Source organism: Podarcis filfolensis (assembly GCF_964270895.1).
Source record: "Podarcis filfolensis genome assembly, chromosome: 1".
In the NCBI taxonomy this organism is placed as follows: domain Eukaryota; kingdom Metazoa; phylum Chordata; class Lepidosauria; order Squamata; family Lacertidae; genus Podarcis; species Podarcis filfolensis.
This window is the reverse complement of record NC_139604.1, coordinates 134,378,540-134,406,166: the sequence shown is the minus strand read 5'-3', so window position 1 is coordinate 134,406,166 and position 27,627 is coordinate 134,378,540. Positions and strand designations below refer to the sequence as shown.

Here is a 27,627-nt window from a genome sequence, read left to right as displayed (position 1 = left end):
CGACGAAGCAAATATTCTTACCGCTGTATTTGATCACGCGAATGGTCGAGTCTCCGTCTCCGAATATGGTGACCGGGGTCAGGCGGACTTCGTAAGCCTCAGGCTTGATCAGCTCTGTCAGGTTGTAGGTGATCAATTCTCCCTTCTGGATCTTCAGGTTCACAGCAATTTCTTGCTCCCACCAGCGCTGCTGTCCGGCCTAGAAGCAAGAGGCGAGAAGGTTGCTGAGTTCCAGATGAGCAAAACATGCAAATCAGCAGCGCAAAACCCGGCAAAACTTGAGAAAACCAAAAAGATGTTTATTTATGAAAGATATTAGTTCAGGCATAGGCAAACTTGGCCCTCCAGATGTTTTGAGACCACATTCCCCATCATCCCTGACCACTGGTCCTGTTAGCTAGGGATGATGGGAGTTGTAGTCCCAAAACATCTGGAGGGCCGAGTTTGCCTATGCCTGTATTGGTTGCTTACTTTTTTGCCCAGAAACTGAAAACGAAGTACAGAACAACTTGGGGAAGAAAACTACTGTATTTTTCGCTCTATAAGACACACTTTCCCCCTCCTAAAAAGTAAGGGGAAATGTGTGTGTGTTATGGAGCGAATGCAGGCTGTGCAGCTATCGCTGAAGCCAGAACAGCAAGAGGAATGGTTGCACAGAAAAGCACCGATCCCTCTTGCTGTTCTGACTTCGCTTTGCTGGAGAGGCGCTGCACAGAGAGGGAGAGAATATTTTTTTTCTTGTTCTCCTCCTCTAAAACTAGGTGCATCTTGTAGTCAGGTGCGTCTTATAGAGCGAAAAATACGGTACATAAAACCAGGAAAAAGATATACTGTATGTTGAAACAGGCCACCCACTCTAAAAGACCACAGATAGTTAAAATCGAAAGGCCTGGTTTCAAAGGAATGTTTTTGCACTTGAAGGATGGTGCCAGGCAAGCATCCCAGGGAAAGCCTCATTACGCAAATGAGGAGCCACCACTGAAAAGGCCCTGTTCTGATGTAGTCACCCTCCAGACCTCCCATGGAGGGAAGCACATGTCAAAGGGACTCAGGTGATAGTCCTAGGGTCTGGGTCAGTTCATATGGGGAATATCCCATGAATGGCTGCCCCCCTTTGACCTCAGTGGGTCACAGCCATGGCAGGAGAATTAGGGAATCACATGTGGACCTTCATTCATTTGCTCAAATCTCAATTCCAATGGTGTTCCTTTGCTCTCGGCACCTGTTCCAAGACATGCTTGGAGTGGCGAAGGGTCGTGGTCTGCATGTCAATTGCCCCAGCCTCTGTCCCCTGGCATCTCCCAGCATGGCTGGGAAAGAAAGAAATCCGCTGTCTGAAGTTCTGGAGAGCCACTGTCCACATCCACACCAAGCATTGAAAGCACTACGATGCCTCATTTTATCATATGTGGTGGGATTGTAAGGTAATTAATTTTTTTGGGGGGGAAATGATATACAACGAATTGAAGAAAATGTTCCATTTAACATTTGTTTAAAAACCCCGAGGCATTTTTGTTGGGGATTGTAGGGAAAGACCTGCCAAAAAAGTTGAAAAACATCTTCATGTATGCGACAACGGCCGCGAGAGTTCTGGTAGCACAAGGATGGAAGACTGAAGAAACCCCAACTAAAGAATCAAGGCAAGAAAAATTGACGGACTCTGCAGAACTGGCAAAACTGACATACAAGCTATGGGACAATGATAACTGTGACTTTAAGGATGAATGGGAACCCTTTACAAAGTATCTGAAGACGCAACAAAGCGAACTGGACTCCTTGGCTAGCTTTCAATAAACATTCACAAACTTTTTATTGACAATATTCAGCTAAATAGTTTGAGGATCTATACAACTTTGTAACATGCAGAAAACAGCATTCTTAGAGAAACCAAAGACTGGAACTGAGGGAAGTCGGGGGGTGGGGTGGGGGGGTTTTGGGGGGGGGAGGGAGGAAAAATGGGGAAAAAACAAGGATGATATGTTTTTGGATAATATGTCGTGTTATAATTTTGAATAATAATAATAAAAAGAAAGCACTACGATGCCACATTAAACAGTTGCATTTGCAGGGGGTTGGACTAGATTACGCTTGTGGTCCCTTGCAGCTCTCCGATTCTACGATGTCTAGATATGTAGAGAGAAAACCCTATTAATCAGTTCAGAACGAAGTCTGGCTGGTGGAGGCAATTGCCTTGTCTTCATAAACAGAGTCTTTTAACAAACCTTTGCCCAACCACAGTGCGTAGGCTTGATTTCCTTTGACATCCTGCGCTAGCCTGGTTGATGGGAACAAACCGCTCAAGGTGCAAGGAAGCCAGAGCGGAGATGCCTCTTTAAACATCGCTTCTTTCCCTGGGAAATTGCATCGGGAGAAGGTTCGCTTGCAGAGAGAGTTTCCATTTGACCCGAGAGGGAAACGGATGGGCCCCTCTCCATTATTCATTAGGATGTAAGTGAGCAAATTTGTTTGCTTGTTTTGAGATCTTACGGCCAATTTCCAAGGCCGTTCTCTCACAGAGCTGCTTCCAACATGTAAAACGGCAATAGAGCCCTGAAGAACGGATCAAAAAAGCAATAAAAGCCCACTCTCTGTTTTTTCCAGGAGTGATTGAAGCCAATTCCACCCCCCACAACAAGCTTTCCCAGCTAGATGAGAAGGTCTTTGCACCAGGAGTTTATTTGTTTTGAATTGCCCTGTGATATTCGGGTGAAGTGCGGTATACAAATTGAATAATAAACAAACAAATCAATAAATTTGGGATTGTTTTAAAAAAGATTTTCAGTTAGGTTTCTGCACCTCCCACCCACTGTTTTAAAAACAACTTTAGTTGCTTTATGATATGTCTGTTAAAAAAAAAGTATTGCGGCAAATATGCAAAAGGACATTCCTAAAGTAATCAGTTTAATCATAAAAAAATAAAACACAATTAAAAAGATAGAGCTTGACAACAACGTCAAGGGAGCCCTCCTGGATGAGGCCAGCGGCCAGTCATGTCCAGCTTCCTGTTCTCATAGAGGCTATGATAATAATTTTAAGGTCTAAGATATATAATAAATGTTCATAAGTGTACCAACCAAGCACGTACATAGATCAGCACAGGAAGACCAACCTGAAACCATTTTTGATTCCCAAACTGACCAAATGTTTTCTCTGCAAGGTCAAAGGAAAATGGAAAAGTCTCCCCATTGCCTTTTCCTTCACAAATCCTGTCTTAAGGGCACATTTAAGATATGAATAGGGTGTGAGCCTGACCTGGCTCAGGAACTAAGTATTTATCATTACAAAAGACTGGCCAGGCTCCCCAGGGTATCCAATCAAGTGAGCATTAACAGGTAAGCTATCAGACGAGATAAACAACGCACTCAGATTTCTGCTATAGACCGCCTTTTCTGTGATGTATGTATGATGTATGGAGGGGTGGTCTGGAGCTCCAGGGCAGGGAATTTAAAATTTCTATATAAGGGCAGGCACACCTTTGTTCTGGGTTCCTCCTTTCCTGCATGTGAGGGGAGCACTCTGTTGCAACAGATCAATAAAGATCAGGCTTTGTTATGTACTGAGTTGAATAGGATCCAAACTGCAGCAGTCTGATTGGTCCTAGAACAATAGGATTCAGAATGCAGCAGTCTGATTGGTCCTAGAACAATGCAGCAGTATGATTGGTTGGCAGGAACCACCCAATCATGCTCCAGATATAAGTGAATCCACAACATGATTGGCTAACAGTAGAATTCCAGAATGAGCCAATCATGTGCAGCCCATTGTGTAAATAATGTATATAAAGCAGATACTTTGAGGGGACTTTCATTCATTCCTCCTCACCACTATGAGCTGAATAAAGAGCATGAAATCCACTCTCGACTCTGAGTATATTTCAGGCTTACTAGCTGCTTTGCTTCTCAATATTCTCTGGTTGGCCTCTGTTATTTTCTCCTAACAATAGGAAACCTACATAAGGACTCTGTATGTGCTCTTGGATACCCCATAAGGGAAAAAGGGCAGATTTTTGTTTACAACCAGGCCAAGCAAATAATTGGGGCAAACTCGCAAGTAGATTTGAGAACAGCAACAATTCTCCCTTCCTGCGGTTTCCAACTGCACAGTCAGAGCCAAGCCATACTGGCCAGCAGCCTTCAATAGCCCTCTCCTCCAAGAATCTTATGCGCCCTTGAGGACTAACACCTTTGCTATGGCATAAACTGTAGTCCACGAAAGGCAAGGAGCACGTTAGTTTTTAAGATACCGAAAGGCTCTTTGTTGTCTCCATTTCATTAAGTGTGTCAGCGGAATCAATAAGTTTGGTTCGGGATGGAGAATTAAAGACGCCGACCTCAGCCCCAGTTAAAATGGGAAGGAGAGCGACCTGGAACAAAAGGTGCCATGGCATTTAATGATTTGTGCATTGCTTAGCTGCAAAAGAGCAGAGTTGTGTCCTGACACATGTAACCGCAGACCGCCTGGGACAGGAGAATAATTGGGCTATTTGCAAGATGGATTTAAAGGGGAGACAGCACTTTGCTTTGAACTTCCCATTGCTGGTATTATTTACATTTGTGGACAAGACCATTATATAAAAATGAAATAGAAAAGAAAATAATAAAAAGAAATTGGGGGGGGGGGATAGCATAGCAAGCAAGCAAACAAACAAACACCCTCTAAAGTATGGTGAGTAAATTGAAAGGAAAAAATATCATCATTTACATTGGAATTCCAGAAATGTAAAAACAGGGCCCACCTCTCCAATAATTTGTTTTTGTGATTGTGTTTCTCTCATAATTTTTTATCATTAAGGCACTTTGCCAAATTTTTCTTAACCAATTAGACACGGTAGGGGGGAATCTTTATTTTTCCATTTCCCCGCTAGACACTGTTTTGCTGCTGTTAGCAGTGTGGTAATAAGCTGTAAATCAGTATTAATGGCTTCGTTTTATATTTTGAAGGGCAACCAAAATGATGAGGGGGGTGGAGGCAATGATGGCGTCCGATCGCTACTGGCCAAGCTGGCTACGCCTGTGCCTCTCCAGGAGGAAGTTGCTGGAAGTTGCTGGAGGTGAAAGGCTCTTGCGCTTGGATCCTGCTCCCCTGTTTCTCATAGGCAACTGTTCAGCCCCTGTGAGAACAGCCAGCAGGTTCTTCTTAAGTTCTTAGTCTTTGTGCTTCGTGTGACAAACCACATATAAACATAGCTGTCAACTTACAGATTTGAAAATAAGGGACCAGCAGCATCAAAAATAAGGGATCAGCAGCCAAAATAAGGGATTTTCCGGGCACAGGTATGCTCAACTTCTGAGCCCCTCCGAGCCAAAGGCAGAAAGCCCAGCCAGCAGCCAAACGAAGCCTCAAGCCTCAAGGAAAACCACCGTCCCCTCTCCGCTGGGAAGCGCTGAGCAAAGGCGAGTCCCCAGGCAACACAGCCAATTTGATCAGCCCAAGGCATGCAAGCTCCACCCCCCAGTCGTTCTTAGACTCCTTATTGGGTGAGCAACGCAGCCAAGCAACACAGTTGGAGCCTCCCCCCTCCCTGGCCGGCAGGGAGGGAGGGAGAGGAGCTGCTTCCTTTGAAACCCGGGAAATTTAAGGGACATCATCAATAAGGGACAGCAGCGGGACATGGCGCTGGGATAAGGGACTGTCCCGCCAAATAAGGGACGCTTGACAGCTATGCATATAAATATTCCTTACATTCTGCACACAGCTCAGAGGACTTGACACTAATCCAGGCTTGTGTGTTGAGCAAGCTGCTTTATGGAAGTGGGTTGTGGGTCGTGGGCAACTTATAGCCATCAGGAACAATGCCTTAACACCTTCCATGTGCATTGCATCAACAACAATAATAATAATAATAATAATAATAATAATTTTATTTATATCCCGCCCTCCCCAGCCAAAGCCAGGCTCAGAGCGGCTAACAACAGTAAAAATAGCACACTTCACATAAAACCACAGTCAATTAATTGAAATACATTCTAAAATCAGTTCAGAATCAAATTAATGGCAACCATTGGGCTAGAGTTCTATGAGGATTACAGAACAAGAGAGGGGGTCAGACTGCGCCCTGACCAAAGGCCTGGTGGAACAGCTCTGTCTTGCAGGCCCTGCAGAAAGATGTCAAGTCCCACAGGGCCCTAGTCTCCTGTGACAGAGCGTTCCACTAGATTGGGGCCATGGATGAAAAGGCCCTGGCTCTGGTTGAGGCCAGCCTAACCTCCCTGTGGCCCGGGATCTCCAAGATGTTTTTATTTGAAGACCGTAAGGTCCTCCGTGGGACATACCAGGAGAGGCGGTCCCGTAGGTACGAGGGTCCTAGGTCAGGTTGAACTTGATCCTGTACTCCACCAGGAGCCAGTGTTGGGCACCACGTAGCAGGAGAGAATCCCAAACAAAGATGTGCTCTCCCAAACCCACATTCCCGGCATGTTCACACTCTTGTCTCTGCAATGTCTACGCTGGTTTGGTCACGTCCACACAACGGAAGATGGCAAGACCCCCAAGGACACGCTCCATGTGGAACTGGCTTCAGGCACCAGGCCTGTTGGCAGAACAACCCTGTGCTACAAAGATGCTTATAAATGTGATATGAAGTCTGGCGACATCAACTGTGTGGGAATCCCTTGCAGATGACCGCAGTGCCAGCAAACAGCCAGCGGTGACCAGAGGAGGAATGACCGCTGGGAGGAGCGTGGAGAAGAAACGCCCCGGTGCATCTGCAGCAGCACAACCGGGCACCTTCCTCTGCCCCAGCTGCAACAAAACAGGTCTCTCCCATATTGGTTTCTACAGCCACAGCAGACGCTGTAACTCCTCAACAGTCTGACTTCACCCACAAAGGTGCACTGTTCCATTCAGGTCCGTCTTTAGCATATGTAGTGCCGGGGTGCAAAAAACTTCCCAGTGCCCCATTTTTTGGGGGGGCAGGCCAAAGTTGTGCAGCTTTTGGGGGGGGCATGCAACTCTCTCCATGCCACTGGGAGAGGAGAGCAATCCCCACAGAGGGTGGGGGAAGGCCAGCTGCCTCAGCGCCCGCAGCAGGAAGAAAAAGAGTTTGGATTTGATATCCCACTTTATCACTACCCGAAGGAGTCTCAAAGCGGCTCACAACCTCCTTTCCCTTCCTCCCCACCAACAAAGACTCTGTGGGGTGAGTGGGGCTGAGAGACTTCAAAGAAGTATGACTAGCCCCAGGTCACCCAGCAGCTGCATGTGGAGGAGCAGGGACGCGAACCCGGTTCCCCAGATTACAAGTCCACTGCTCTTAACCTCTACACCACACATGCCTGCTTCAACAGAAAGCCCTGGCCCTCTGGATGGAAAAAGGACACTCCTGCCATGGGGGAACCACAAGTGGAGGACATTGTCCTCATGGCTGAAACGTGGACAGCGACAACCAAAGTGGCACATTGCTTCGCAAAGGGATCAATACATCCTGTCTGTCGCTCTTAACCACTACACCACACCGGCTTCTGCTCTGCTCAGCAGCAGCTGTCGGCTGGCCTGGCTTTCTTCAATCCCCGGACTCCAAATCTCAGCCCTGGACTCTTGGCCTGATGCCATTGAGAGCCCAGCGCCCGGGTGCCCCACACCCCTAGCGCCTATGGGTAAGGCGCCCTGGTTCCACTGTCTCCTGAGACAGACAGATGCCAAAGCAACATGCAGGTGTCTGAATAAAAAGAGAGCTTTATGGTGAATCTGTACATTGCTTGCTTTTCCTCAAACAGCATTGATTGAGGCCTTTTGCTGGCTTGTGATGGTCACCCATACATAAGAGAGAGAGGGGAGCAGACAATGACAGGTCCTGTCCCCTTTCACTGGCTTCGTCTCCTCCTGCTGAGCTTGAATGACAGCTCAATTTTTTCAGCTCCGAGGGATCTTGGTGATCGACACCATTGCAGCCGGAGGGGTGGTGGGTGCGGGAGGGAGGACAGCTCGCTCTGGAAACTTAAAGGTTTTCAACTTTCACAAGATTGTTACCCGTCAAAACCCTCCTGACATGTGTTTAGCACTCGCTCTGTCAGGGAACAGCGGCAGAATGACAAGAGGTGCTGTTTAAGGAATTCTGCCGCAGAGCCGGGCGATTGATCTCCGGTGGAATCTGGGTCGTTTCTCACTCAGATCCAGACAGACTTTTGTCTTGCTGGGAAATTAAAAATAAAATAAAATAAGCATCTGCATTCACGAGAGGGCAGGGGTGGTTTGCCACTTCCAAGACTGCCTGAGCTGTGTCTGAGAACCGCAGCCCATCTCCCACATGGGTGGAGGCAACTCAGAGAAGTCTCTTTCGAAGTTGCACCATGCAGTGAGACTTCATTGCTCCCGTCAGTTTACTCTCTCGCCATTTATTCCTTGTTATTCAACAAGAAGCCTTGGAAGAAGGATGAAGGGAAGAAAGGGAGGCAGGCGGGTGGTGAATCATCCATCCATCTGTGCAGGGAAGGACTGTTCCTGCTCCATCTGGCAAGTGACTGACACCCTTATCTGCCCTTTCAGGATCCTGGAAGTTGCCGATATCGCCTCCTGTGTCCTCCCATCAATCAAGATGTGATTGACGTGGCTTTGAATAGGCTCCTCCGCTTGCCATTTCTGGAGTCTGCTCGGAACCACTTCCGAGAAGGCTGATGAAAACAGGGGGGCAAAAGAGCATGGGTGCTGGGTCAGGCCAGTGGGGCATCTGCGGCTGCAACCATCAACACTTCTCAAGGGCATTGGCTGGAAACTACAAGACTCTTGTACTCACATCCCGCTTGCTGGTTTCTCCTCGGGGCATCTGGTTGTGAGAACAGGAGGATGCGGGAGTGGATGGACCGCTTGCATGATTCTGCAGGATATTTGTATGTCCTTAAGGTAGTCCAACATCCTGTTCCCAGGATGCCCCATTGGGAATGATGATGGTGGTGGTGATGATAATAATAATAATAATAAATTTATTATTTACACCCCGCTCATCCGGCTGGGTTTCCCCAGCCACTCTGGGCGACTCTCAACAGAATATTTAAAACAGCATAAAACAGTTATATGCCGCCCATATGACTGGGTTTCCCCAGCCGCTCTGGCTATCTCCCAACAAAATAGCAAAAGATCAAACATCAAAAATTTCCCTAAACAGGGCTGCCTTCAGATGTCTTCTAAAAGTCAGATAGTTGTTTCTTTCCTTGATATCTGAAGGGAGGGCGTTCCACAGGGAGGTCGCCTCCACCAAGAAGGCCCTCTGCCTGGTTCCCTGTAGCTTTGCTTCTCGCAGCGAGGGAACTGCCAGAAGGCCCTCGGAGCTGGACCTCATTGTCCAGGCAGAACGATGGGGGGTGGAGACGCTCCTTCAGATATACTGGACCGAGGCCATTTAGGGCTTTAAAGGTCAGCACCAAAACTTTGCATTGGGCCCGGAAACGTACTGGGAGCCAATGTAGGTCTTCCAGGACTGGTGTTATCTGGTCTCGGCAGCCACTCCCAGTCACCAGTCTAGCTGCCGCATTCTGGATTAGTTGGAAGCCCATAAGCGGGACCTGAATGCATTTTGTCTCTCTGCTCTTACCATACATATTCTATGTTTTTCTGGGCTCAAGGGATCTGTACTGCAGGGGTCATCCCTAGATTAAAGTGGGTTGGGCTAGATGACCCTCTGGGTCTGTTTCTAACCTACAATTCTATGATTCCAGCACATGGAGAAATGAAGAGCTCAGGATTTTTATTTTTGCTAAAGCACAGGCATAGAGGATATTTTGTTTTTGTTTAGTGAAAAGCTTCATTTAAGTTTTTAAAAACCCCACGTTGCTCTGCTCTAACAACACAAAACACCCCGAGCTCCTCAGAACTCCACGGGGCAGCCTTTTTGACAGCCTCACTTTGTAATGCCTATCGGAAAGCCTCTAAGGCCCAGACTGGCGTGGAGCTGCAAAGGCTTTTAAAATGCGGGAAATGAAGAGCTTTGTTTAAGCACAGATTGAAACGGAGGGAGCACAGAGTGACTTGGAAAAAGATCAGAATTTTGTTTAGCCTGGAGAACAGAAGATTGAGAGGAGATATGATTTGTTGTTGTTTAGTTGTTTAGTTGTGTTCGACTCTTTTCAACCCCCTGGACCAGAGCACGCCAGGCACTCCTGTCTTCCACTGCCTCCCGCAGCTTGGTCAGACTCATGCTGGTAGCTTCGAGAACACTGTCCCACCATCTCGTCCTCTGTCGTCCCCTTCTCCTTGTGCCCTCCATCTTTCCCAACATCAGGGTCTTTTCCAGGGAGTCTTCTCTTCTCATGAGGTGGCCAAAGTAGTGGAGCCTCAGCTTCAGGATCTGTCCTTCCAGTGAGCACTCAGGGCTGATTTCCTTCAGAATGGAGAGGTTGGATCTTCTTGCAGTCCATGAGATTCTCAAGAGATAGGATAGCTATGTTCAAATATCTGAAGGGCTGCCCCATGGAAGATTTCTTGATTTCTCCTGCTCCAGATGTTAGGACCCAAACCAAAGAATTCAAATGATACGAAAGGAGGTTCTGACTCAACATTAGGAAGAACTTTCAGAGGGCAAGAGCTGTTCAGTAGCACAGTGCTCTACCTTGGAAGGTAGAATCAAAGAAGGCGCTCCAAGAATCATCTAGTCCAACCCCCTGTACTGCAGCCAGTGGACTCTCCTTCGTTGGAGGTTATTAAGCAGAGGATGGATGGCCACCTCTCAAGGTTTCTTCAGTTGTGATTCCTGCATTAACAGCAACCACTTCCCAAAAGCCTGTCAGACCAAGAAAGTCTATACCTGCTAGCAGAAGGACCGCAAGGAAGGAGCCAGTCTGGCCTCTCTGGGGAGGGAGTTCCAAAGTTGCCTGGGAGAGGCCACCACCAAGAAGGCCCTGTCTTGTATCCGCATCAGGCATGACTGGGAGGGTGATGGCATCAAGAGAAGGGCCTCCCTGGAAGATCTCTGAGCCCGGGAAAGTTTGTATGAGGGAATGCGGTCTTTCAGATAGCTTGGACTTAAGTCATATTCAAGCCAGCATCTGACATCAGGAATCACAGGACAGAGAAGCCAGTAGGAGAACACTTCAGTCTCCCAGGACATTCAATACAGGATCTCAAAGCAGCTGTCTTATTGCAAAAGAATTTCAGAAAAAGACTTCAAAGAGAAGTTGCTGAATTACAATTTATCACTAAACTGAAAGCTATGGAGAGACTTGGTCTGAATAGAGATATTGGATTCCTCTCTCATTACATATGCTAATCATCTGCATATTATCCCTTGCCTTTTCCTGTAGGACTAATTGCAGTCGTTAACAGTCATCAACAGGTTGACCATACCCATTGAGTCAATCTCCCATCTCTACTCCCCTCCTGAGAAAAACCCCACCCCACCCTCCCACTATATATAAGGGTCTGGTGACTTCTATTTCAGTGTATCTGAAGAAGTGTGCATGCACACAAAAGCTTATACCCAGAACAAACTTAGTTGGTCTCTAAGGTGCTACTGGACATTTAAAAATATTTTTTAATATATTTCAAACCAGCAGTTTGAATTGTTCCAGTGGTGCTGCTGCAGCAATCTCCTTGATGTCAACAGGATAGCAGCATCCCCAAGCCCACCTGAGGGCTGCCAGGAAGTTTTCGGTGTGCAAGGTACTTCCGCTTCTGCTCTCCAACAGAGGGGAACCAAAAAGAACCCCTGTGTTGCAATAAGAGCCAATCACAGCAATACAAACCCAACACATAGGCTAATAGTTAGTAGAGAATATATAATCGAATAATGATATCATTCAAATTATAGGAGTAAGCCAATCAAAGTTCATATGTACAACATAACAGAATGGTAGCAAGGACCGTCAAGCCGTGTGTTCAAAACAGATGTCTAAGGACAGTCTCACAACAGTCTTTCAAAAGTTTCAACAGAAGATGTCTCAAAAGTTTCAAAAGTAAAGTCTCTCAATAGCCTTTTCAAAGGTTTCAACGGAAGACGTCTCATAAGCCTCAAAAGAATAGTGTCTCCAGTGTTTTGTAATAGTCTTCATTAGCCGATATTTTTCAACAGAATATGTAAGTAAGATTCATGCTAAGGATCAGTGCTCACTAGATAGTCAGCAGCAGCTACATTATCTAGTGAGCACTGATCCTTAGCATAAATCTTTTGAAAGACTGCTTTGAACACACGGCTTGACATGAGTTCCCTTTGTTCGGTCCCTGCTCCTGCCAACCTAGCAGTTCGAAAGCACGTCAAAGTGCAAGTAGATAAATAGGTACCGCTCTGGCAGGAAGGTAAACGGCATTTCTGTGCGCTGCTCTGGTTCGCCAGAAGTGGCTTAGTCATGCTGGCCACATGACCCAGAAGCTGTCTGTGGACAAATGCCAGCTCCCTCAACCTGTAAAATGAGATGAGCACCGCAACCCCAGAGTCGTCCGCGACTGGACCTTACGGTCAGGGGTACCTTTAACACATTCTGACGTATCAGGTGCCAAGCCTAAGTGACGTCGCAATCAACACAATCCCTTTTATGTGCTTGGGAGTTCTTCCAAAATCATTACCATGGAAGGTAATAATTACCTCCACCATTTTAGTGTTGGCCACCCATAAACCTCTTGCAAACAAGATCTGAAGAGCTCTGTGGGTTTCGCTGCTTTGGAAGAGAGCTCTTCTCCCGGTTAACTTGGCCCTGGATGGCGTCTGGAATAAAACCCAAGTGTCAGATTGTGGATTAAGCACCCGCACTCCAACAGGGTGGTTAATTTAAGAAATCAAGGCAAGGCAATCTAAACCTCTCAGTTGGAGCACTCGACACCCGCTCTCCAAAATCAGCTCTTTGCCAAAGATGGAAATGAGATGATGTTTTCTCCAAGAAAAGTGTGTGGAAATTTTGACACACAAAAAAAGGTCTCAGCCATTTTTATTTTGCATAGGTTGAGAGCTCCTTTAGCGCAGCAGCTGTGAGATGAAAAATCCTCCATTTGTCGCTTTGTTTTTATTCTGTTTTTCAGAGAAACCCTACCGAGGCAGCTCACGGCGATTTAAAAACTTAAAATGACAAAAAATGGTTGATACGCAATTAAAGATGATCTAAACCAGCCAGACAACAGGAACTCACTGCCAGCATGTATGACAAAATCAACCAAACAGCAAGCAAAACAAAAAAGTTTGGGAGGACTGCTTAAAGGCAGCTACTGTTAAGGACATTCCACAGATGTGGAGCCAACACCAAGAAAAGCCTGACTCTGGCAACTGCCAGTCAGAAGGTGGAGCGGAAAGTAAGTCTGATTTCAGGGGCTGAGCATCTTCCAGCATTGAAGGGGATTGGTCTAGATGAACCTCAGGGCCTCATCCAGCTCTACAGTTCTAGGATTCTAAGATTCTATATGGGTTCTTCAAGCAGTTCCTCAAATAGCTTGGTTCCAGTGTGACCTAAATTGACAGATTCCTCATCATTCCTCATCACGGCCTAGGACCCTCATACCTACGGGACTGCCTCTCCCAGTATGCCCCATGGAGGACCTTAAACAGCAACACCCTAGTGGTCCCAGGCCCTAAGGAAGTCAGATTAGCCTCAACCAGAGCCAGGGCCCTTTCAACACTGGCCCCAGCCTGGTCGAACGCTCTGTCTCATGAGACCAGGGCCCTGCAGGATCTGATTTCTTTCCACAGGGCCTGTAAGACAGAGTTGTTCCACCTGGCCTTTGGCTTGGAGCCAGTTTGATTCCCTCCCTCTCTTTTTTCTTTTCCTTCTCCTCCTGTGATGCTGCTGCATTTTAATATTTTAATGTTTCAATATTTTAATTGTTGTATTTTAATCTTGTTTTTAAGTTGCATTCATTCAACTTGTTTTTATTATTGCTCGTTAGCCGCCCTGAGCCAGGCCTTGGCTGGGGAGGGTGGGGTATAAATAAAAAATTATTATTATTATTATTATTATTATTATTATTATTATTATTATTATTATTATCTTTAGCAGGGCTTAAACATCAGACAGAAAAGCGTGGTGGACACGTTAGAACTCCCTGCTTATTGATATTCCACTGTATTCTTCTCAGCACCTGCGGAAGCACATTCTTTTTTAGACCAGCCTACCCAGATGTTTAGGAAGTTTGAGTTTTACCAAGTTTTTGTCTACTCTATTGTGGCTTTAACTGTGTGTATGTTTTAAATGATGGTTGTAAACGTTCTAGTGATAATTTGAATTTTTTTTATAATCTTTGAGTTTTTTCCTACAATCAAGTGGCATATGGATTTTATGAAATGAATGGAAAATAAATAAAAACAAACCCTAGCCCGCTCCATAAAGGTGAGAGTCACCTAAATATATACAATTTGTCTGCCACTGAAAGTCATCCAAATATTCCAATCCCTGGATAGCTGGATAGCTCAGCAGGTCAGAGCCTGGTCCTGATGATGTCAAGGTTTGGCCACAGGGCTGCTTCCCCTCCCTGACTTTAGGACACCACCATACAAAATTGAAAGTGATGGACTTTTTGACAGTGCAGAAAAGGTTTCCAAAAGACAGAAAATGGATTCATGGAATCGTAGAATTGTAGAGTTGGAAGGAACCCGGGGGTCATCTAGTCCAACCCCCTGCAATGCAGGGATCATAGCTAAAGCACCCATGGCAGGTGGTCATCCAAGCTCTGTTGAACAGCTCTTCCTGTCAGAAAGTTCTTCCTGATCTTTAGTTAGAATATCCTTTCCTGACATTTGAATCCATTGGTTCGGGTCCTGCCCTCTGGAGCAGCAGAAAACAAGCTTGTTCCATCTTCCGCTTGGTAGCCCTTCAGATATTGGAAGGTGGCCATCATCTCCACTGTCAGTCTTCTTCTCTTCTCCAGGCTAAACACACAGAATTCCTGCAGCCATTTCTCATCAGGCTTGATTTCCAAACCCATCACCTTCTTCGTCAACCTCCCCTGGACACCTTCAGCTCCAACCTCTATCCCTAACCAGCTTGTGTATGTCACAGCAGAAAACTGGATTTGCAAAAGCAGAGGGTAAGGAACACACTTTTGAACAACAGAGGAGAAACAGAAATGGTGAAGGATGTTCTTGGTACAGATCCAGTTGCAAGTTGGACCAAAGTTGGTGTCTGAAAAGATCCATGCAGCTGTGTAAAGGATGTGACTGTTAGAATTCCTGCTCCATGATTGCAATCATGGGATTGTTGTCTATCACATGACGGTGTATGTTTTGACTCCACAGAGTGGGAAGTGACAGAGACAGGATGTTTGTGTTATTGTGTTCCATGAAGTGGGACTGTTGTCCTTTGCTCTTTTTCTCTTTGCTGTCTGATGCTAGAGAGAGAGGGAGCCATGTTGCAGTGCTCAGTGTGTGTTCATATGTAAATAAAGTAGATTAGCCAAAATGCTGAGTTGCTGAGGTCTGTTACACATGATGCGCAAACTCTGCAGATCCCTAAGTGTGCCGGTGTCGGTTGGCATCGGTCGCTGTGATGTTCGGGCTGAAGAAAGCTTTTGAAGCTCCCGAACTATCGACCAGGAGGGAGAGAACATGCCAGTTGGGCATGCATCTCTGCCAGGGTCCTACTTGAGTGTAGGACGAGCTCCTGACAGTGACTGTGCCTTTAAGCCACACAGAGATGCACACTCAACCACACAAGGATTTCACTAGGGATGAACTGATGTTCCCTGCTCTGCTTTCCAACAATGGAAACATGGCAGATGGTGAGCCACAATCCACGACAGTTAATGTGGAGCCTCAACCTGCTGGGACAAATCTGGATAGCAAGAATTGTATAAGATTCTTACCACACCTGAAATCGACAGCACAATCCTCACCACGCCTTCTCAGAAGGAATTCTCACGGCTTTCAGTGAGAACGTAAGCTTTCCTTTATCGGCAATCCCAGGTAAAGATGAGTAAGACTGTAGCCCTAAGTATGTGGCACATAGCACAACTGCCTTTCCCACGGGCAAAAGGGGTCACAGGACCATGGATGATTTTTTTAAGTGTTACGGTTGCAGATGAGGAAAGTCCCTTGAGCTGATTTTTCTTTTTTCTTTTTAACATGTGGGTGAGAGTTTGATCTGCCTTCAAGCCATCCCAGGAAGACTGGTGTGCCTAAAGATCAAACTGTATTATTTAACACTCATTCCCACTCCTTATCAGGTTCTACAACTGAGTCAAAGAGGGATATTCACTTCTGCAAATGTGTTTGCATTGAGAGATTTCTTGAACGTTATCGCTGGGCAGACTAACTCTTAAGCAAATTCGCAGCAGGTGTTAACAGGGAAGAAGGCGTCTAATTATCACCCTGGCTCCAGGAGATATCACGGCATAATGAAGGAAGAGAGCGGAGTCTCTTTCTCTCTTCCTCAAACAAACACACACGTGAAAATCCCCATTTGCAGTTGAGTCACATAACACAGTCAAGAGCAGCTCCAAGCGAAGGCTCCCTGATGGGCACTCCAGGACATTTAAAAGATTGCGGCTGTTTATTTGAAAGATGTCCTACTCACCCTTCACCATAAGGTTCCAAGGTGGGTGAGAACAATACACTGATAGAACTGTAGAGTTGGAAGGGATCCCCAAAGGTTCTCTAGTCCAACCCTCTGCAAGACAGGAATCTCAACGAAAGCATCCATGGCAGGTTGCCAGCCAAGCTCTGCTCAGAAACCTCCAGTGGCGAGCCCACCGTTTTTAGAGGCAGACTGCTCTACTGTTGAACGGTTCTTGCCTAATATTTAGCTGGAATCTGTAGGAATGTTCAGGGATGCAGGAGAGGATATATTGTTTGATTATAGCCTTTCCAACTTGTGTTAACAAGTTCACAATTTAGCAAAGTAACATTCCCCTTTTTAAACTCACAGCGGATGCATTTGCTCAGGCTCACTAAAGCCTCTATAATAACTGTTCTGGTATTTTCCCCTTATTCCCTCATAAAAGATAAGACACAGCACAGTATAAAAAGAGTTTACTCACATTCTGTTCACAATCAGATCCCAGAAGGCAGACTTAGCTTGGAAAAGTAACAGACACCTGGAAACTATCCCATAAGGAGACAGTCCCTTTGTCCTCTCTTGGCTGCCAAGAGAGCATCTTTGGCTAAGCAGATGTTGCTTCTTCGATGCATGTAGTCAGAGAGAGAGAGATGGCTGCCCTGTCCTGTGCTTCTGTCGTTACCTGCACAGGTGAGGCCACGCCCACCTCTTGTCACATGCAGAGGAAGTCTGTCCCAGCCCAGAAGGAAACAGGAAGTTTACCTGCTGGCTGGACAAACATTCCTCCCCATGTGTAAACATGTTCACTCTAGGAATGTTGTACTGTACTTGACTGCTCTTGTGTTTCACATCCCACAGAATCTCCTCCCTTCCAGAGCAATAGAAGAAAAGCTTGCTCCATCTTCCATGTGACAGCCTTTTGGATCTTTGAAGACAGCAATCATCTCACCCCACAGTCCTCTCTTCTCCAGGCTAAACAGTCACAACTTCCTAAACCAGGGAGTGGCACCATCACTGAGGTTTTGCAGTGTGCACATTTATGGATTTGCATTTGATGAATGAATGAACCAATTAACCAAATGAACGCAAATGAATGAAAATGGATGTTTTTTGCACCCTCTTCCTGGCCCAGTCACCATAACTTTAGGGGACGGTCCATAGATGAAGGAGAAGAAGAAGAGTTTGGATTTGATATCCCTCTTTATCACTACCCGAAGGAGTCTCAAAGCGGCTAACATTTTCCTTTCCCTTCCTCCCCCACAACAAACACTCTGTGAGGTGAGTGAGGCTGAGAGACTTCAAAGAAGTGTGACTAGCCCAGGGTCACCCAGCAGCTGCATGTGGAGGAGTGGGGAAGCGAACCCGGTTCACCAGATTACGAGTCCACCTCTCTTAACCACTACACCACACTGATTTGAGCCTCTTCTGGTAGGGGCCATTTGTGACCATTCACTTCTTCACACGGTGCAGAGGTAGACTGTGGAACTCCCTCCCACAGAAGGCAGAGATGACCACCGATTTGGATGGCTGTACAAGAGGACTGGACCAATTCATGGAGGAGGAGAGGGCTATTGATGGCTACTATCCAGGACGGCGCTGCTCTGACTTCACGGTCAGAGGTAGCAATACTTCTGAAGACCAACTGCTGGAAACTGCAGGAGGGGAGAGCTGCTTTTGTGTTCTAATCCTGCTTGCTGGTTTCTCACAGGCATCTGCTTGGCCACTGTGAGAACAGGATGCTGGACTAGAAGGGCCACAGGCAGCAGGCTCCTCTTATTTTATTATGGAGCCTCCAGGTCCTGATGCAGTCTATCTGGTTATTTGGCCCCTGTGTAAACAGGATGCCGGACGACAAGCCTGATCCACCAGCATTCTTTGAATGCTCTTAAGTGCGAGCTGAGCAATGACAAACCTAGACAGCATCTTAAAAAGCAGAGACATCACCTTGCCAACAAAGGTCCGTATAGTAAAAGCTATGGTTTTCCCAGTAGTGATGTATGGAAGTGAGAGCTGGACCATAAAGAAGGCTAATCACCGAAGAATTGATGCTTTTGAATTATGGTGCTGGAGGAGACTCTTGAGAGTCCCATGGACTGCAAGAAGATCAAATCTCTCCATTCTGAAGGAAATCAACCCTGAGTGCTCACTGGAAGGACAGATCATGAAGCTGAGGCTCCAGTGCTTTGGCCACCTCCTGAGAAGAGAAGACTCCCTGGAAAAGACCCTGAAGTTGGGAAAGATGGAGGGCCCAAGGAGAAGGGGATGACAGAGGACAAGATGGTTGGACAGTGTTTTTGAAGCTACCAGCATGAGTTTGACCAAACTGTGGGAGGCAGTGGAAGACAGGAGGTCCTGGCGTGCTCTGGTCCAGGGGGTCACGAAGAGGCGGACACGACTAAACGACTAAACAACAACAAGTGCAAGTTGGCAGAACCGCCTCCAACTTGCTTCCCCTCTTGGCACAGCCCCACCTAGCAAGAAAGCAAATAGCGCGAGGCCCGATCAGAGCTGTTCCAGAACGCTTTGAGCTTCCCTACCGTACGGCAATCAGCTCAGATCCCGTTGCTCTGCCTGAAACGTGCTCTTACCGCGAGAGCCGAGGTGAGCCAACTCCCCGTCGCAGACATGTCAGCCCTTTCAAAAGCTGCTTATCTCCACGAGTGCTCTTTGATAATGCCGTGTAAGCTTTGCCTGGGGGCCCTGCGTCTCCAGCAGCCGATCTGGGGAGCGCCGAACACGTCCCGCCATCTTGCCTTTCTGAAGACAAACCCGCCTCACAGGTGTCACTTGTGAGGACGTAAGGAATATCAAAGTGCTCATGTAACTCCTCAGATAAAGGAGGACGCAATTATTGTTCCAGACCAACGCTGGCAGGCAGATACAAAAGCCAGCCTTCGCTTTGCATCATCTCATCCACAGGGAAAGTCGGGAACTAGCCAATGATGTCCAAAGAATTGGTCCTGGTCCTCTGCTCATCAGGACGTTGTCCTTGACTGAGGCCAAAGGCTGCCCATAGTCTTCTCACTTCGCCATTGGTTTATCCTGTAAAGTCTAGGTTGGTCTTTGCTGATCTCGTGCCCTCCTGATGTCTGGGACCAAGAACTGAGCAGTGTAATGGACTCCCTCAGAAGGTGGGGGACTCTCCATCTCTGGAGGTTTTTAAGCAGCGGTTGGGGGGAGCATCTGATATTGTGATAGGAATTTTGAGGTCTTAGATATATGGTAATGTTCATAAGTGTACCAACCAAGCACGTACATAGATCAGCACAGGAAGACCAACCTGGAACCACTTCGATTCCTAAACTGAGCAAATGTTTTCTCTGCAAGGTCAAAGTGGGAAACCTCCCAATTCATTGTCTCTTTCCTCACAAATCCTGTCTTAAGGACACATTTAAGATATGAATAGGGTGTGAGCCTGTGACCTGGCCCAGGAACTAAGTTTTTATCATTACAAAAAGACTGGCCAGGCTCCCCAGGCAATCCAATCAAGTAACCTGCCAGGCAAGAGATAAACAACGACAGGAGAAAAACAACATTCAAATTTCTGTTTTAGACCGCCTTTTCTGTGATGTAGGTATGATGTATCTGAGGGGTGGTCTTAGCTTACACCCCTTCTGTGATGTATGTATGATGTTTCTGGGGGTGGTCTTGATCTACAGGGTGGCAATTTCAAAAGACTTTATAAGGCCTTGCACACTATTTTTCTGGGTTCCTCCTCCCTCCTGCATGTGAGGGGAGCACCCTGTTGCAACAGATCAACAAAGATCAGGCTTACTAGCTGCTTTGCTTCTCAATATTCTCTGGTTGGCCTCTGTTATTCTCTCCTACCAATAGGGAACCTGTGTAAGGACTCTATATGGGCTCTTGGATACCCCATAAGGGAACAGGGCAATTTTTGTTTACAACAACAGCGATACCTCAAGGACTGCCTCTCCCCATATGAACCGACCAGGACCCTACATTCATCATCTGAGACCCTTCTCAGTGACGGCTCCGACCTGGTGGAATTCCTCTGCACCTAGAAAGGAATGCTGTGATCACCAATAGTCAGCATGGATTTCTGAAAAATAAGTCATGTCAGACTAACCTGATCTCGTTTTTTGACAGAATTACAAGTCTGGTAGATGAAGGGAACGCAGTGGATGTAGCCTACCTTGATTTCAGCAAGGCATTTGACAAGGTGCCCCATGATATTCTTGTAAAGAAGCTGGTAAAATGCGGTCTTGACTATGCTACCACTCAGTGGATTTGTAACTGGCTGACTGACCGAACCCAAAGGGTGCTCATCAATGGTTCCTCTTCATCCTGGAGAAGAGTGACTAGTGGGGTGCCACAGGGTTCTGTCTTGGGCCCGGTCTTATTCAACATCTTTATCAATGACTTGGATGATGGACTCAAGGGCATCCTGATCAAATTTGCAGATGACACCAAACTGGGAGGGGTGGCTAACACCCCAGAGGACAGGATCACACTTCAAAACGACCTTGACAGATTAGAGAACTGGGCCAAAACAAACAAGATGAATTTTAACAGGGAGAAATGTAAAGTATTGCACTTGGGCAAAAAAAATGAGAGGCACAAATACAAGATGGGTGACACCTGGCTTGAGAGCAGTACATGTGAAAAGGATCTAGGAGTCTTGGTTGACCACAAACTTGACATGAGCCAACAGTGTGACGCGGCAGCTAAAAAAGCCAATGCAATTCTGGGCTGCATCAATAGGAGTATAGCATCTAGATCAAGGGAAGTAATAGTGCCACTGTATTCTGCTCTGGTCAGACCTCACCTGGAGTACTGTGTCCAGTTCTGGGCACCACAGTTCAAGAAGGACACTGACCAACTGGAACGTGTCCAGAGGAGGGCAACCAAAATGGTCAAAGGCCTGGAAACGATGCCTTATGAGGAACGGCTAAGGGAGCTGGGCATGTTTAGCCTGGAGAAGAGGAGGTTAAGGGGTGATATGATAGCCATGTTCAAATATATAAAAGGATGTCACATAGAGGAGGGAGAAAGGTTGTTTTCTGCTGCTCCAGAGAAGCGGACACGGAGCAATGGATCCAAACCACAAGAAAGAAGATTCCACCTAAACATTAGGAAGAACTTCCTGACAGTAAGAGCTGTTTGACAGTGGAATTTGCTGCCAAGGAGTGTGGTGGAGTCTCCTTCTTTGGAGGTCTTTAAGCAGAGGCTTGACAACCATATGTCAGGAGTGCTCTGATGGTGTTTCCTGCTTGGCAGGGGGTTGGACTCGATGGCCCTTGTGGTCTCTTCCAACTCTAGGATTCTATGATTCTATTCTATGAGACCAGGGCCCTGCAGGATTTAACTTCCTTCCGCAGGGCCTGTAAGACAGAGCTATACCGCCTGGCTTTCAGTTTGAACTTAGCCTGATCTTTTATTCCCCTTCCTTCCCTCCCCTTCCCCTTTTTATGAAGATTACCCGCTCTGGGATCCCACAGCTAATTCTTCTCTGGTCTCCTTGCTGGCCCAAATAGGACTAATTTAGCCAGCTAGCCCTGGTGATCATCTATTGTTTATTGGATGGATTTCCCCCCTAAATTGATTTTTGAATTCTGAATTTATTGTTATTCACGTTTTATATTGTATTTTATGCTGTTTTTTGTTGCATCAATTAAGTGTTTTTAATTTGTTGTTAGCTACCCTGAGTCTGGTTTTCTGAATCGGGAAGGGCGGAGTATAAATAAAAAATTATTTATATTTATTTATTCATTGTGTGCCTCCTCCAGGAGAGGTCAGGAGGGTGGCAACATGAGAACGGGGCCTTTTCTGCCGTGGCTCCCCATTTCTGAGATGCTCTCCCCAGGGAGGTTCTGAGATGCTCTCCCCCAGGGAGGTTGAGACCAATCTAACCTCCTTGAGGCTTGGGACCTCCAAAGTGTTGTTATTTGTGGACCTTAAGGTCCTTCACGGGGCATCCCAGGAGAGGCAGTCCCGTAGGTACGAGGGTCCTAGGCCACATAGGGCTTTAAAGGTCAAAACCTGACCCTGTACTCCACCGGGAGCCAGTGCTGTTGGTAAAGCACTGGAAGAATGTGATCCCACAGCAAGGACCCCGTAAGATCCCTGCAAGCAGAACATAAGGACCAGAGCTTCTCTCTGTTACGATATGAAAGCAACGCAGCTGCAAACTTGAAAACATCACATGATGGGACTGTCTGTGGAAAACAGTGTGACAGTCAGTTCACTGGGCAATGCACCAGAATTTGCTCAGAGTGTAATTTGAGACCTTCCTCTTGCGTATGTACAGGAAGTCTTTGCCACTTGCTGGAAGGAGTCTGAAGTGAACGGACATGTTTTCTGTAGTGCTGAAGAGTCAGAAACAAAGCAATGTAAATAGATTTCTGTCTATCTCCTTTCCCTGCTAGGGAAGCAGGAGGGAGTGGGTGTGTACTTTCCACGCTGGGAAGTATCGCCTATCGAGACCTAGCCTGGATCCTGCGGGGATTGCAGCCAGGGAGGTCACCGGAGACCAAGCTGGGAGCCTGGGAGAGTTGCCAGCTTCTCCCGAAGAAGGCTTGTTTTCCAACACTCTCATCCGTGGTTTCCATTGCTGCCTCTGACTGTGGAGGCAGAGCAGAAGCCCTTTGTGGCTGGTAGCCCTCGAGATAACCCTCCCTCCCATTAATATGCTGGATCCTCTTCTAAAGCCACTGAGGCTTTTGGCCATCGCTGCCTCCTGTGGGAGAGAGTTCCACAGTCTAGCTCTGTGCTGTGCAAAGAAGGACTTTTTCTTACCTGCTCTCAATCACCACTCAAGCTTTGCAAGGCGTCCTGGGAGTGGCCTTACACACCAGTGACCAGCAGTGAGTTGGCAGTCCAATTCAGGAAAATAATCTGGAAGTAATGCACCCAGTTCCTTTGCAGAAGAAGCCAGCCTTCTTATGCATGTGCTATTCCATAGTGGGATTATAAATGAGCAACTCAACAGCCATCCTATGTCACACACCTGCGAGGGACCTCATGCAACCTTTGACCTTTGCCCAAGTGATGCGACGAGGAGGGAGGGATGCCAACTTTCGCCAAAGTGGGGTGATTAAATTCCTAAAGACCATTCCGCTTTCTACATCACTTTCAGATTATTTTTTAAAGTCCTTGTGAAAATGCATTAGCATTTTAGCACTGATTTCTCCTTCTATATCGTTTTGTTTCTGTGGTTTCCCCAAATCTACCCCGTTCTGAGAACAATTTTATCCCTAAAATGATAGGTTTGGGTATGTTATTTTCACTGAAACGGATATTTGTATGGACGCTTTCCTCTAATAAATGTATGCACGGCGTTGGGTCAGAAAACTGCACCACAAGATTCAGGCACAACCAACTCTCCATCTTTGTAGACAAAAGAGTTACCTTTGAAATATGTTGGGCTCCATAGACAGAGTTCTGTGCCCCTCTTGCCTTTCCCTCGACACCCTCAACAACCAGGAAAAAAAACACAACTTGAAGCTCATGCAGCAGATTGTGATGACACCGCAGGTGTCCGTCTCTGCTGCAAAACATCTCTCCTTTTTTTTTTTGCTGAGATTCCTGCAGCCCTCCAGCCTCAACCGGGACCACGTCTTTCATCTTCCTGTTCAGCTCTGCATCCCAGAGAGCTGCAAATTCATTTTGCACATCGAAAACCCTCTTTTGTACATCACACGTCGCCCCCCCCCAAAAAAACTTCTAATTGACAGAGACAAAAAGCAAGTTGAAACAGGAGATGAGATTGGAGTTGGGCAAAAGGGACCTGGCCCTGCTTCGGAAGAAGCACCTGAGACTCTCACCTGCCGGATGCCCAGGTGGTACGTGAGGATGCGGTCCACAGCGTCTGGGTTCATCTGAGTCCACTCGAGGCTGTAGGCGTAGACGCGGGCCCGATTCTGCCACAGCGGGTTGTACGTGTCGTAGTAGAACTCCGGTGCATAGGCTTTGCCTGCGGGGAAGAGAGGAACGAGGGTCAGGCGAGAGGAGGCGATGCCAAAGCAGCAAAAAAAACAAACAGTGTGGGCACATCATGTTTCTAGATCATGGGTAGGCAACCTAAGGCCCAGGGGCCGGATCCGGCCCAATCGCCTTCTAAATCCAGGCCGTGGATGGTCCGGGAATCAGCGTGTTTTTACATGAGTAGAATGTGTGCTTTTATTTAAAATGCATCTCTGGGTTATTCGTAGGGCATAGGAATTCATTCCCCCCCCACAAAAAAAATAATAGTCTGGCCCCACACATTGTCTGAGGGACAGTGGACCGGCCCCCTGCTGAAAAGGTTTGCTGACCCCTCTCTAGATCATGCATCTTAAGCAATAGCCTTTTATTATTATTATTATTTTATTATTTATTGAATTTATATATCGCCCTATACCCGGAGGTCTCAGGGTGGTTCACACAAAAAGATCACAGTATATAAAATAAAAGCAATAACCCAATAATACCCGTCCCCTCCCAAAGAACCACATTCTAAAAGGGTGTTGGATGTCAATCAAATCAACCAAAGGCCTGGTTTAAAAGGAACATTTTTCCTTGGCGCCTAAAGGTGTATAATGAAGGTGCCAGGTGAACTTCCCTGGGGAGAGCATTCCACAGACGGGGAGCCACTGCAGAGAAGGCCCTGTTCTCATATTGCCACCCTCCGCACCGCTTGAGGAGGAGGCACATGAAGGAGGGCCTCAGAAGACGATCTCAGGGTCTGGGTAGGTTCATATGGGAAGAGGCTGTCCTTGAGGTATTGCAGTCCTGAGCCAATTAAGGCTTTATAGGTCAAAACCAGCGCTTTGAATCGGACCCAGAAACTAATCGGTAGCCAGTGCCATGAGTTTTTCTAACAGATGAAGTTCAAACTATAAACATTCATAAATGAAATACACAGTAAAGCAACCCCATTAAAAAACACACCACAGCAATTAAAAACAGGAGGCTCAGGTTGAATGATGGAAGTTGTGCTGGTGTAAACAGATAATAATAATAATAATAATAATAATAATAATAATAATAATAATAATAATTTATTTATACCCCGCCATTCTGGATGAGTTTCCCCAGCCACTCTGGGCAGCTTCCAACTGAATATTAAAAACAATGCAGCATCAAACATTAAAAAGAGGGCCGCCTTCAGTTGTCTTTTAAAAATAAAATAGATGTTTACTGCCTTGACATCTGGTGGGAGGGCGTTCCACAGGGCGGGCGCCACCACTGAGAAGGCCCACTGCCTGGTTCCCTGTAACCTCACTTCTCGCAGTGAGGGAACTGCCAGAAGGCCCTCGGAGCTGGACCTCAGTGTCTGGGCAGAACGATGGGGGTGGAGACGCTCCTTCAGGTCTACTGGGCCTTTGAGGCCATTTAGGGCTTTAAAGGTCAGCACCAACACTTTGAGTTGTGCTTGGAAATGTACTGGGAGCCAATGCAGATCTCTCAGGAATGGTGTTATGTGGCCTCGGTGGCCACTCCCAGTCACCAGTCTGGCTGCCGCATTCTGGATTAGTTGCAGTTCCCAAGTCACCTTCAAAGGCAGCCCCACACAGAGCACATTGCAGTAGTCCAAGCGGGAGATAACCAGAGCATGCACTACACTGGCCAGACAGTGCTCGGGCAGGGAGGGTCTCAGCCTGCGTACCAGATGCATCTTCCAGAGCCGGCAGAATGCCAGCATAGATGGGGACTCTTGCATTTCATTACGGAGTACATGCCACATTTTATATATCTATTCAGTTTTTATATTGCCCTTCATCCAAAGACCACAGGGCGAATCACAGCATAACAATGCAAAATAAGAACACAAAAGACTTAATAAAGAAAGGTTGCATTGGAGGGGATTGGACCAGATGACCCTCAGGGTCCCTTCCAACTCTACAATTCTGATTCTAAAATGGAGTTGGTTTTATTTGCTGATCTTAATGCTTGGTGCCTCAGCTCGCTTGTTTTCCTCTTCCCTCCCCATCCCTGTTTCCTTTTGTGCCGTGTCATTTTAGACAGAGGGCAAGGACTGTGTTGCATTCCTTGACACGTAAGCTGCTCCAGGAGCCCTTCTGAGCAAAGAGAGGGATAGAAGTGGCCTTTGAATTAATCACTGAACAATAAACGTCTGAACGAGTCCTTTATACACATTTGAGCAAAGAGCAACATGGCCCTGCATTGTGAAATGTATCAACATTAGTGGAGTGTAGTATATTTTCTCCCACAGGAAATGGAAATTGTGGTCCCTTTTAGGTTGTGATCCCCGACAGAGCTGGCCTCTGCCTTGAAAGGAGATGTCTGGGGCGCCTGTCAGCCCAGCCAGGAGAATTTCAGTTAAAATTCCTCTCGCAAAGCGCCTTCCATCTCCACAGCATTTGTTATCGACTGCAAGCTCGGCGCTTCCTAAGAACAGGGGAGGAAAGCGCGGGATCTCTCGAGTTCAAAGAGGTTTCTCCTGCCCCGTGAGCAGGAGGATCAATACGGAACAGAGATTGCGGTGCTGAACTCAAAGCAATGCAAGTGTGTGTGTGGGAGGGGGGAGGGAGGGAGAGCTGGAAATTGTGGACTTCCAATGAATCATTGCTGCAACGATTCTTCAACATCAACTTCGTCGGACTGGTCATGTTCTGTGGATGCCTGATGATCGCCTTTCAAAACAACTACTCTATTCTGTTCTATTCTGTAGTATTAACACCAACAATTGGGAAACACTGGCCTGTGAGCACTCCAGTTGGAGAACAGCCTTGACCAAAGGTGTCATGGGCTTTGAAGACACTCAAACTCAGGATGCAAGGGAGATTCCATCAACAGTGTCTCCAAAAATTTTTACACATCACTTGGGAAGACAGGCAAACTAATGGCAGTGTACTGGAAGAAGCAAAGATCACCAGTGTTGAAGCAATGATTCTCCAACATCAGCTTTGTTGGACTGGTCATATTGTACGGATGCCTGATGATCGTCTTCCAAAGCAACTACTCTATTCTGAACTTAAAAATGGAAAGTGTAATGCTGGTGGTCAACAAAAGAGGTTTAAAGACTCTATCAAGGCAAATCTAAAAAAAAATGTAGTATTAATACCAACAATTGGGAAACACTGCCCTGCAAGCGCTCCAGTTGGAGAACAGCCTTTGCCAAAGGTGTCATGGGTTTTGAAGACACTTGAACTCAGGACACAAGGGAGAAATGTGCTAAGAGGAAGGCACGCTTGGCAAATCCAAGCGTCTCAACCGGCTCATTGTGACACAGCTCCCCGTTTTTGTCCTGGAGGAAGAACTGTGA

At 46.7% G+C, this 27,627-nt stretch overlaps 1 protein-coding gene across 2 annotated transcripts in view; it reads right to left on the bottom strand.

Moving 5' to 3' along the window:
* Nucleotides 1–27,627, bottom strand: part of MDGA2 (MAM domain containing glycosylphosphatidylinositol anchor 2) — a 386,993-nt gene that overhangs the window by 21,144 nt on the left and 338,222 nt on the right. For both annotated transcript variants that reach the window (XM_083612013.1, XM_083612014.1), the window contains exons 10-11: nucleotides 24,185–24,333; nucleotides 22–199 (exon numbers count right to left, since the gene is read on the bottom strand). In XM_083612013.1, the coding sequence (XP_083468139.1) occupies nucleotides 22–199; nucleotides 24,185–24,333 (327 nt within the window). The remainder of the gene's footprint in view (nucleotides 1–21; nucleotides 200–24,184; nucleotides 24,334–27,627) is intronic.